Source organism: Pongo pygmaeus, chromosome 4 (genome assembly GCF_028885625.2).
Source record: "Pongo pygmaeus isolate AG05252 chromosome 4, NHGRI_mPonPyg2-v2.0_pri, whole genome shotgun sequence".
NCBI lineage: Eukaryota > Metazoa > Chordata > Mammalia > Primates > Hominidae > Pongo > Pongo pygmaeus.
This window is the reverse complement of record NC_072377.2, coordinates 69,936,953-69,949,621: the sequence shown is the minus strand read 5'-3', so window position 1 is coordinate 69,949,621 and position 12,669 is coordinate 69,936,953. Positions and strand designations below refer to the sequence as shown.

The window sequence follows — 12,669 nt, the reverse complement described above, 5'->3', positions numbered from 1 at the left end:
TGAAAACCTTCTTGGGATACATTCCTGTCAGAATTTCATTTCTAGATATCTCTCCAGGATATCTAGATATCATTTCTAGATATCTCTCCAGGAATGTAGGGGTGTGTGTGTGTGCGTGTGTGTGTGTGTCCTTTTATTGGAAAACAAAATTATTTAACTTAATGTATTTCTTTTTCTTGCTGTAGCTATCAGAAACCCCGAGTTAAATTTAAAGACATTGCTCTTGTTAGTGAAAAAATTGCTAAATCTGTTTTACTCCTTCCTCTACTGACTTCACTTACCAGTTTCTTTCTTTCTCTCTTGCCTTCTTTTCCAGGCCCTTCCTTCCTTTCTCTCTCTTTCCTTCTCACCCATCTTTGTGTCTCTCTGTCTCTTCTATTCTCAAAAGCTCTGGTGCCCTGTTGTTTCCTCTGCATATCCCCACTGCCCATATTTTGACAAAGAATAAGCCAAGGAGGGGATGGGAATGGGGTGGGGAAGAGGATGAAGACAAGTAGTGAGTCAAAAATGTCCCTCTCACATATTAAATTTTTAAAACTTTTATTATTAGTTTTTATTACACAAGTAATACATGTTCATTGTAGAAAAATTAGAAAACACAGAAAAGCAAAAAGAAAAAATAATCACCCATAATCCCACTACCCATAACTACTATTAACATTTTAGTGTTATGTCCTCCTAGCTTTCTTATGCATATATATACATACATAGATATATTTATATATAATTTTCTTTTTTACAAATATTGTGTCATACTATACATACTGTTTTATAACATATGTTTTTCATTTAATATATATTGTGAACATCATTGTTTATTCCCTGAAAAATTATACAGATACTACATGCTCATTGTGGAAAAATTAGAAGTTACAGATATGCAAAAAGAAAATATAATTGCTCCAAATCTCACCTCCCAGAGATAAATGCTGTTACACTTTGGCAAGTATCCTTTCAGACTCTTTAATGCACACATGCATACATATATTTTTAAAAAGGGATCATACTATAAATATTCCTTTATTACTTCCTTTTTCATCTAACAATATAGCTTGTACATTTCAATAAATACACATATGTTGCTTATTCTTAATTGGTATACAGTATTCCATTGAAAGGATGTACCATATTTAACCAACCCTATAAAGTAGGCTTATTTACATTTTCTGTTTATCCAAATAATGCTGCTATAAACATCCTTTCTTGCATATACTTTTTGAATAATGAATAAATGCATCTTAGCTCATTTTATTTTCTGACCCATTTAAAGGAGAATTTCCCTAAAGTGGAATTACTAGGCATGCAGGAAAAATATATTACCAAAATATTTTTTCAGAAAGGTGGAATGAATTTACATTCCTGTTGACTCTGTAAGATGTTTATTTCTATACTTCCTTTTTGTCCCTGGGAATTTTAATTCTTTATACCCTTTGCCTTTCTGACATATAAAAAGGAGTATATCATATTAACTTGCATTTTTATTACTAGTATATTAAAACACTTTCATATTTATTATTAATAGGTTATTTTAGTTTATTGTGCATTGCCAGTTTGTGTTCTTGGTCCAATTTTCTGTTGGAAAGTTTGATTCTCCTTGAATTATAAAATGTCATTTATTCATTCATTATTCACTCATTCAATAAGTATGTTTTCAGCATTTGCTTTGTGTAGCATTGTGTTAGGTGTTATGGATACAACAATAAGCAAAATAGACATGGTTGCTACCTTCTTATACTTCCAATTTAATAGGGATAAACAGGCAATTAAACAAGCAATAATGAGAACGTTCAATAAGGAAAGAATGAAATGGAAACACTTGGTTGAGAAGGGGGTTGTAGATCATGGAAATGTCCCAAAAGTAGTGATGTTTAAGCTCTTAATATGTATTCGAGATCTATACTTTTTGTTGCGTATATTGTTTTCTCAATTTGGTTTGTTATTTTTTACTGTATAGGAGGTTAGCATTTTTAATCAGTCAAATTCCATCCATGCTTTCTTTCTGTTTTTTCCTTTGGTGTCACTCAAAGAAAGGCTTCTTTCACACTAAAATTATATAAATATCCACTCACATTGCCTGCTAGTCTTGTTGTATGCTTATTTATGTGCTTGAATATGTAAATCTTTATTTCATCTGGAATTTATTTTGATAAAAATTATGAGGTATAGATCTAATATTTCTCTTAAGAAATAGCTAACCAGTTATCCCAAATTAATAATCCAAACTTTTCTGATCGCTCTGAAATGTCAGTTTTATAATATACTCAATTCTTTTATATTCTTAGGTCTATTATGGTCTGTATATTTAATTCTAATAATTTATCCTGAGGCCAATAGTATCACAGCTTTTTCTCATCCTACCTATGGTTACTGAAAGTTGAGCATTTTGTATTTGGTGACATTCCTAAGACAAAGAAATGATAGACGTTGCTTGGGTATGTGGGTAGGGTAGGAAGTTTGACCGGATGATATCCTTAATCCTTTCACTGATGACACTTTCAGAGTTTTGAATTCCAGATGAGATCATTGTTAATCTGGTCCATTTGCTTGCTGTTTAAACCAAAGTAGATGCTTTTACATTCTGTCTTTATTTCACCTCACTCTGAAGCTCAGCTTTCAGTAGGTGGCAGTATTGCCAAACACTCAGTATCCCGACTGGTTTCGTAGGAGCACAGAGAAACAAAATGGTCTGGCAATTTTAGAATTTCCCCCAAGAGCTTTAATTCATTAGAGGAGGCATCAGGACTATGCTACTTCTAAAGCTTTCTTTGTACCCCTGAATAATGGCATAACCAGAGGTTTGCAGTGAGTCTGCTCCTAGATGCGTGCAAAACATTAGTGGACAGATTTTTTTTTTTTTTTCTGGCTTGTTTTTTTTTGTTTGTTTTTTTAAGTGACACCTTGGCCTTGTGGGCATTTCTTCACTTATCTTACCCAAAAGTGCCTTTGGGCCCAGCCACTGACTGATTTAAAACCCAGAATTGTGGTTTTAAACAATGTGGTCATGGTAGAACTCAGGTGATTTTTATCTTCTATTTGGTAGTATTTTTCAGATTTCCCACAAAGAACATATATTGTCTTTGTAATCTGAAAAAAAATCAACACAGGATATTAAAGATATGGTGGGAAAATGGGTGAATGTATGCCACAGAAGTTTACATCTTTTTCTGTTTCAAGCCTGTGGGTACATGCGACAAAATGAGTTCAATGTTCTCTTCTTAACCCTAGAGATCAGCTCAGTGTTATTGCTAATCTGAAAGTGAATTACCAGCAGGAAGCCGAGACAGTAGAACTTTATCGCTTGGAACCACACCTGAGAAAATCCTTTGGTAGGTGAGAGGAGAGCGGGGCAGCTCCTAAGGGATGCATTGGCCTGTCTAATGTGAGACGGTGAATTACCTACTGTAACCATGGGCCAGTGTAGGTTACCAGGATTTTGAGCACTAAACTTAATTTTAGGATATGCTACTGAAAGAGGATCTTTAGATCTTGGAGTTTATCCACGGGAACTACAAAACTGATCAAAGGCTGGAAAACAGGCACTATGAATAAAAGATATGGTAGCTGAATATATTACCTTAAATATGCAAAGTCTGGCTAGGTAATTAGACAAATTCCCATCTCCATGAATAGGTACTACAGCCTTTTCAGACATGGAGGTGAGACCTGAATTTATTAACAGTCTTCAGCTGTACAAAGGACAATTGCACAGAAGGTAAGTGTTACTTTCACACTGAGGCTAAGGCAAGAATGAATACAAGTTAACCAAGCAGAAGTTATTTAGGTCAGGCATTTAGAAGAACGTGCTGAACAAGATTGGGCTTATCAGTTAATAACTTTGCATGGATTAGTAGGAAGTAGATTGAAGCTAGAGTTCAATATAGTTGAAGTATAGGAGAGGGCAGAGGCAGGTGCTGAGAGCTGCCAAACTGGGCTACTTCAAAATTTCAAAAACAATGGATCTTAAATGAAATGACCTTAGGGGGCGAAAATGAATTAGATTCAGGAAAGGATATTAAGCTTAAATCAAGGTTTGCAGACCAGGTAAGTCTGGATTGCTTGCTTTTCCAGGGAGTATTCACCCTAAGAGTCTTTAAATAGCCAAATTGTTTTACAAATATTTGATTCAGAAAATTGTGATTTTCTCATATAGCTTTCCATGGCTACTTCTTTTTTTTGAAGCCAGGTATAGCTATAACCATGCATTAATTACTGGTTCATTGGAACACAACTCTAGATTCAAAGAATAAAGCCAAAAACCAGCTGGTATGATCTAATTAGAGACCTGTATAACGTTCTCTTCCAACCCTTTAATTCTTTCACTTTCAATCAAAAGAGCTAGAAGACAGTTCCAAGTATAATTTCCACATCGGATATTAGGGTGAACTATATGAAATTGCCATTTTGTAGGTCAAAACAGTCAAATATAGGAAATTTCATATAATTCAACCTAATACAATAATTATTACAGTAGTTCATCTTCACTAAAGCAAAAGGCCTTAATATATTTAGTTTTTAGGTAAAAATGTTGGTATACACATAAATGCCTGTGCACATAAGTATTGGGAAAGAACAGGGTTGGGACTAAAGATGTGTCTTGGATAAACCACTTACTGGCGTCTAGCTCATCCTTCTATTGTACTAGACACTGGTGCCTCCTGTCTGACTTGAAGGTTTTTCAGACTATGGAAAACAAGAAAAAAAGTGCAAAGACTTGATCTCTCAACCCATGGGAAATTCTGTCTGGGAAATGGGCCAAAGGAAGAACAGGAGACGGTATAACAAAATTTGTACCATGTTACAAGTTTAGTAAAGGAAGATCACAACAAAGCTGTGAGCAGAAAAACAAAGCATGTGGCTTCCTCCTTTCTAAAATATAGTATTGCTTAATGTGTCCTGCTTTCAAGAGTCTAAGCGTAAGACAAGACACCAAGTACACATTGGAAAAGTCTTATCTGCATAGTCATCTAAAATGAGACAAGCTTAGCTTAACTAAAAAACTTTATTAACAATGTAAAATGTTAAATATTTTTATGATCTGAGCTAATTCCAGCATGCCCTATAAGATTTAACACTATGCTGATGTGCAGACACCATGCTTCAGATTTCAATTAGAACAAAATGTAATAATATTTGATTTTACATTTGAGGGTAATTGTATATGTTACTACACCATTTCCTAACTGGATTACTTCATTCTCCAAGAAGCTGAAAAAGACATCATTGGATCAAAAAGAAGTTAGTTGCCCATATGCATTTGTACGAAGGTATTAGGATTATTGTGTATTTACAAAATTTTAGTACTTTTCATATGTGGTTTTTGTTGCATTATCAATTAAGATACTTTTATGTTGAAGCTCTTAGATTCTGACAGAATGGAAGACTAAATGTAAATGAGTGCAGAGAAAGCAATAGGTGAGGTGGTATATGTTTGCTTATAATATTATTTCTAATGATATTGATAGATTGGATTTTTGAACACAGTTTTTTAGTTTTAAATAGATTTCTATGTTTAAAGACTTCTTTCATATACGATAAATTTTAACATGAGATCAGCAAGAGCTATAGATATACTATTTTATGTGAAATATTTTTCCTCTGTATAATACATTTAAAAAAACCTTTAAATAATTTAAAAATCATAATTCTTGCATCTGTCATGGCGTGGTTTGGAGCAGACATGCACAATGTCAGCTTTAAAATTTCCTTTTAAAAACAGCCTGGTTTTTGAATCTGTTCTTTTTTTTCTTGACGGCAGCTGCTTTCAAGTGTAAAATCATTTAAAAGGGCAGGGGGAGGCAGATAAAAGTAATAAGGAAGCATAGAAAACATAGTCAAAAACCAATAACTGTGTGGTTCAGCTGTCTGGAGGTCCTCGGGTTTTGTGATTTTTTTTCAGATGTTCTCAGTGGGTTTCCAGGAGGAGCCACCTAGCTTGAGACAAGACAACACAGCCCAAAGAACCTTCTCTTCCGTCTTCTCACCAGTGGGTAGGGAGTTAGATTCAGAAGGCTGCTGTCATCTGTGATGGGACATAATGTGCACATAAGTGAGGTATAGTCACAACAACCTGCTTTTTAGGAAGTGGCTTTAAAAATCCACCATCCTCCTAATCAGGATTTCTCAACCTCAGCACTGTTGGCATTTGGACCAGATGATTCTTGGTTGTGGGGTACTGTCCTGAGCACTGTGGAATGTTTAGCAGCATCCCTCAATTCATCAGATGCCAGTAGCACTCTATGACAATTTGTGACAATCAAAAATATCCCCAGCTATGACTAAGTGTTCCCTGGGGTGGGAGGCAAAATAGTTCGAGGCTGAGAACTACTGCTTAAAATTGAATTGAAACTGCTTAGAGGCAATCTTTCAGTTGGGAAACATATATACCTTATTTGAAAGAACTCATGCTTATGAGTAAGGTTGGCTTCTTTTCTAAACCTGCCTCTGCTATTTGCCAGTTCTGTGACTTTGAACATGTAACTGAAGTTTGCTAAGCTGTCTGTAAAATAGAGTTTAATAAAACTTAGCCCAGGTGAGGATTACATGAAATAATCTATGAAAAACATTTAGCTATGGTGAGTAGCTTACTGTCTAGCATAGAGGAAGCATTTAGTTAAAATAGCTATTATTAACTATTTTCCTTTACATTGGATCATTATCACGCCTTCATTCATCGACTTCATGTCTCTTCATTTCAACTATTTCCTATTGAGTCTTTCCCCAGCACTTTCTATAGATTTCTGTACACAAGGGCATTCAGAGAAGACTGCCAGCTGTTGAATTAATAAGTTTTGGTTTGAAATTTTTAGGATGATGACAAGTAGAGGAAGAAATAAACCAGTAAATCTAATCTGGTTTAAAGAGTTGTGTTTTTTAAAAAAGTGCAAACCAAAAGAGAAGGTGGGTAGAAATATCCTGTTGAAGCAGAACTCGTCAATGTGGGTCCCAGAGGCAAAGGACTATGAGGGGATAATCTAGAATTTTCCAACTGGGGCAGTGCTAGGACATGGTCAGACTGGAGCTAAGGGCAACAAAATGGTTGATTGGCATTGGTGACTGTTATGTACCTAAGCTCCGCCAAGACTAGTTGCACTTTCCTTCCAGAGTGGGGCTAAGGAGTTCCCTCCTTTCCCTGTCCTAACCTTAAAGGGGATGGAAGCTTGGCAAAGGGCACAGAAGCAGAAGTTAGATGAAGAGATAGCTAACGTGAAGAATGTGCCCCACCTCAATCGAACTGATTCGTGGAAGAGGGCTTGTTTTTCTTGATTACTGAGCCTAGATGCTGTAAACCAAAAATAAAATTGTAAGCCCCCCAACCACCTGAATGGCCCCCTCCTCTCAGCCAACTGCATTCCACAGTTAACTTGAAAAGCTAGTTCAGGCCATGTTGGGAAGAGGCGGTTGAACATTCTTCATTATATCCTCCTCCCTTTTGGAATTCAGACAAAGTTGACTGGAGTTAACATCAACACAGAGACCTTAAGACTGATAGAACAGAGTCCTTCAGTCCGATAAGAAACATTTATAATCTATTTTGGCTGAAGCCTGCTACCTGGAGGCTTCATCTACGTGATAAAACCTTGGTCTCCACAACCCCCTATCATAATAACCCAGACGTTTCTTTCTGTTGATTCCAGATCTTTAGATAATAACTCAAGCAACTGCCAATCAGAAAATGTTTGAATCTGCCTATGACTTAGAAGCCCTGCTTCCAGTTGTCCTGCTTTTCCAGACCAAACCGATATACATCTTATGTGTATCGATTAATGTCTTATGTCTTCCTAAACATATAAAACCAAGTTGTAGCCTGACCACCTTGGGCACATGTTCTCAGGACCTCCTGAGGCTGTGTCATGGGCATGTACTTAATCTTGGCAAAATAAATTTCTACATTGACTGAGATGTGTCTCAGATACTTTTTGGTTTACAATGCTCAGGAAACTGTTGAGAGCAAAAATAGACTCTGGCTTTCCAGTCCTCTTACATAAAGTGTCATCTAAGTGCCTGGGCTTCTCCTCCCCTTCCCAAAGGCTCTAATGTGTCATACTTATTTGTAAATTAGTATCACCCACCAAGGTTGACAGTGTTCCTTGGAATGTTGCACTATGTTATATATTTAGATAGAGCTAGAGTAGCAAGTCCAAGCCAGAGAAGAAAACAGGCGCCTCCGCTGGGCATATCAAATGAATCAAACACAGTCCACCCTCCCAGTCTCCAGAGATTAAAATCCTCTCTTAAAGCTCATATTCTGTTAACATGGAGAAAAACAGGACTATAATTGTCCTTTCCATAGTGAAAAATAATTTACTATAATCTGGATGTCAGCATTATGAGAGTTAAAAAGAGGATATCTTTCTTTTAAAGTTAACTTGCTCCCAAATAGTTAAGAAACTGAAAACAGTGTTAGATACTAAACATTAGCCTCAGTTTTCAGGAGAACATCTCAGACATAAACCATGAAATATTTGGAGCAGAAAGAAATAACTAATTTTCTTGTCATTTTTAGGACTCTTACTTCTTTAACCATGAATTGATCAATGTACTTAACCTAGTTGGATATGGCAAAGATATAGCAAATTCTGAGGGGTAAAGAATTTTACCTTTCAGTGTCTCTTTGGACTCTGAATACACTTTCTGAAACTCAAATTCACCTGGAATTCAATGCTTCCCTAAAACAGAGTCACCAAAACTATGAAGATATTTATGGGAAAGAAAGATCTTCATAGTGTTCTTTATTTAAGACTTGGAAGATCTATTTTCTAAATTCTGGTATCTCCTTCCCTTTCCCCAAAGACTTATCTAACTTGGGGAGGGACTGAAGTGGTCTTTATATGTTATAGAATGCAACTCTGATGTGTTTTGCTCCTCTTACATGAGGAAATATCTACCACAATGTTGTATTTACAAAGGAAAATGTGTATGTGTATGTTGTGGTCATATATTTAGTTCCACTGTCTTGTTTTTGTATATATTAAAAGCAAGTAGGTATTATACACAGATATTATGAAATTTGTATCAAGATTGACCCTTATATCTGTGATGCATTCACTACAGTGGATTAAAAAAAACCTAAAAACCTTTCAATAGCACAGCCTTTTGAGCTATTGAAATTCTTCTCGCTCAGCCTTCTCTCTCTCTCTCTCTCTATATATATATATGTATCCAGATATACATATATATAGCATATATATATACACATTATGTACACATAATACCCACATATACACATATATTTATATGTACTATATATCTCTCTCACAAGTGAATAAATTGTTAGGATTGATGAGAAAGTGCTCAGACATGAAGCAAAGGGCAGGCTGCCTATTAAGGACAACTGCTGGTTTGGGGTATCTTTGCTGCACATTTGTGAGACCTTTGCCTTGCTTAGAGCTTGTCTGACTATCACCTAAGGCTGAGGTAATAGAAAAGCTAAAAAATTATTGGCAGAAATTCAGAGCAGCTTTCTACACCATAGGGAGCTGACACCTGCAGTAAATGCTGAAATTTACCAAGCAGTAAGTATTCCTGGGATGGTTTGAAGTGAATTCAGCTCCAAGGAAATGTGTCTCTCCACATTGATTGAAATCCTGTCTCTGAAAGCCTATCTCAGCAGCTCTGGGGTGGGGCCAGAGAATCAGCATTTCTTACAAGTTCCCAGACATTGCTGCTAGTCCTAAAACCACCCTTTGAGAACCACTGAATAAACAGAAGGACTGCAAGAATGTAAGCAAAAGGGAATGTTTCCCCACTCATTCTAAATTTTCTGGAATAATCCACTTGAACTTATTGGAAAATCTTTGCTTTTTATTGCAAATTTTTGTTTAGATGTGGCTTCTAATTAAGACTTTTATAGCATCTTTTCTCCAAAGTACTCACTCTCAGAAAACTGTAACCTAAGACAGTTTTAAATGTGAAAATGAAAGGTGGAAAGGGAAGCAGAGTAAGTAAAGCATAGGAGAAAGTAAAAAAAAAGAGGGAGAGTAGGAAATTTGGCCACCAGTAAGTTCAAACCTCAGTCATTCAATGTTTAATTCTTTTAGATTTTTAAAAAAATTTTATTTATTTTTGGAGAGACAGGGTTTCATTATGTTGCCCAGACTGGTCTCGAACTCTTGGCCTCAAGCAATACTCCCACCTCAGCCTCCCAAAGTGCTGGGATTATAGGAATAAGCCACCATGCCTAGCCTCAACATTTAATTCTTGAATGCTACTAAAGCCAGGGACACTGCAATTCCCCCAAACCACTTCTCTATTGCTCAAATTTATTTTGCTAATAAAAGATTTCTTATATAGGTGATGAGAAATGCTTCTACTACAGTGCAGTTACAAATTTCTATTCCAGGGAAAAAAAGAGAGAGACCCTCAGCTAAGCCAGTGGTTCTCAAACATTAGCTGCATCAGCATCATCTCAGGTCTTGCTAAAGCACAAATTGCTGACCCCACCTCCAGAGTTTCTCTGTCAGTAGCTCTGGGGTGGGGCCAGAGGATCAGCATTTCTTACAAGTTCCCAGACATTGCTGCTGGTCCTAAGAGCACACTTTGAGAACCACTGGATTAACAGAAGGCCTGCTAAGTCCAAGGCTCTACATTGGGTACTGAGGATAATACCAAGATGGATCCTAATAGAAAGATAGTCCCTGGCCTCAAGGATCTTTCCATGAGTAACTATGAGGCTTCATGAAAAATGCCGTAAGAAAGATCTGAATACATGGAGAATGCCAGGAAGAAGGGGGGAGATTCCTCCCATTTGGAGGAGAAGGAAAAAGATGTTTATGGAAGATTCACGGAGGCCCTGGAGTTCATGCTGGGCCACGAGGAATGAGAACTTGGACATTTGGTGAAGGTGGCAGGGGATAGGCCTTCAGAATGGAGGGAACAGTGTGAATAAAGAGAAGTGATCAAAGGCAGCCTGAATTTGCGTCCAAGTGAATAGGCCAGTCTGGCTGGAATGAAGGGCTTATGAAGGAGGAGATAGTCCAAAACAGAGTTACTTAGAATTCTCTAACGATGCCTATACTTTCTTTTGCCTGCTGCCTTTGCACTTGCCACCTCTCTTTTCAGAAAAGTCCTCCCTCCTGAAACAAATGGCAAGCCCTCCTTCAAAGATTAGCTTAAACATTTTTTTTCCTGCAGTCTTTTCTGACTGCTCCATGCTTCTGCATTCCTTCACGTTCCCATTGCTTCTATAAACAATTGCTACAGCTCTTGGCACATCATCTGCATCCAATCCCACCTTCCCACCGCTCTGTAAGCAACTCTTTATAAAAGTCTTAATGAATTTACCCCGGCTGCCCCAGCTCATTATCTGCCATTCACTTCCCCTCCTCCTTAAACAAGCTTCCATGCCCAAAATTCCAAGAAACCTGCTTTTGCCAACACCACAAGAGACTACCTTGTTGTTAAATCCTGTGGACACTTCCAATTCATATTTAGCTTCACCACTGGCCATTCCTTCTTTGCAACCTTCTTTGATTTATTTAATAATGCTCTTGTGATTTTCATCTCAGTCTCCTTTGTAAACTGATCTTTTTTCCTCTCAAACCTTCCATTTTGGTATTCCAGGACTCTTGTCTGTGCACACTGTTGGTAGGGCTTCAATTCCCACTATGCTGATGATGCTCAGATCTGTGTTTCAGTCCTCTCAGATCACATGTCTCACTTCAGCACTATTAACCACTGAGCACTGCTCCAGAAGGTTTCCCCCATGTCCAAAAGTTGCTGTTCTCTGCCTTTACTACTGCTCCTCTGTTCTCTCTAACCTGGTGACCAACATCGTTATTTACTCCGTTTTCCAAGTCTGAACTTGGGTTTCTTCCTTGATTCTGCTTCTCCTTATGCACCACATCCAATTGTCCCTGCCCTCCTCTCCAATCCCCTGACTTTAGGTGAGATCTTAAGCATTTCTCACCTGGATGACTGCACCTGCCTCCTCATGGAATCCTTCCAGTGGCTCCCAAACCTCTTAACATGGCCTAAGGGGCCTTAATGATACAGCTCTTGTCTCTCTCTTGTCTCTCTCTTAAGCCTTTTGTCTAGAGACTTTCCCAACTACTTAAGTCCTTGTAGTTATCAAAATCCCCTCCTATTTCATCTCCCCATATGCCTTCACACATTCAGAACCTTCTGCCTAGACTATCTTTTTTCTATTTCTTTGGCTAAGTGCTATTCATCCTAAAAATTCTCAGCACAGATACCTTCTAAAAAGCAATCCCTAATAATCCCCCATTTTCAATTCAAGCCTGGGCTAGGTGAGAATCTAATATACCTTGTAGCAACCCATGTCTAACTGTTATGACATTATTATATTGTGAGCACTAATTTCTGTGTCTTTCCAATTGTGTGTGTATGTGTGTGTGTGTGTGTGTGTGTGTGTGTGTGTAGGTCTGCATATGTAATAGTTGTTTTCAGCCCAACCCTGAAGGCTCTACCAGAATCTGTGAGAGAGGAGGCATAAGGCACTTGGAAAAGTTTCCTAGGTGATTCCCATCCAATTTTTCCCTGTTGAAAGGGACAGGTTTTGGTGGAGGAGAGACCTCCTCAGCACCTGGCACAGAATTTGACACATCATTGGTGACCATTATATGTTGGATGAGGATGGGGACAAAGGCTGCTGGGGTTAGAGGTCTGTTCTTCCTTCAGTAGATAGTGAGTAGACATTTCACATTTGTGAGT

General features: G+C 37.5%; 1 protein-coding gene across 1 annotated transcript in view; it reads right to left on the bottom strand.

Moving 5' to 3' along the window:
• Window positions 1-523: 523 nt before the first annotated feature.
• The window catches only part of RGS7BP (regulator of G protein signaling 7 binding protein), a 107,385-nt gene continuing 95,239 nt past the window's right edge, over window positions 524-12,669 (bottom strand). Inside the window, exon 6 of the mRNA XM_054489191.2 lies at window positions 524-6,019. Within this exon, the coding sequence (XP_054345166.1) occupies window positions 5,928-6,019 (92 nt within the window). The 3' untranslated portion in view covers window positions 524-5,927. The remainder of the gene's footprint in view (window positions 6,020-12,669) is intronic.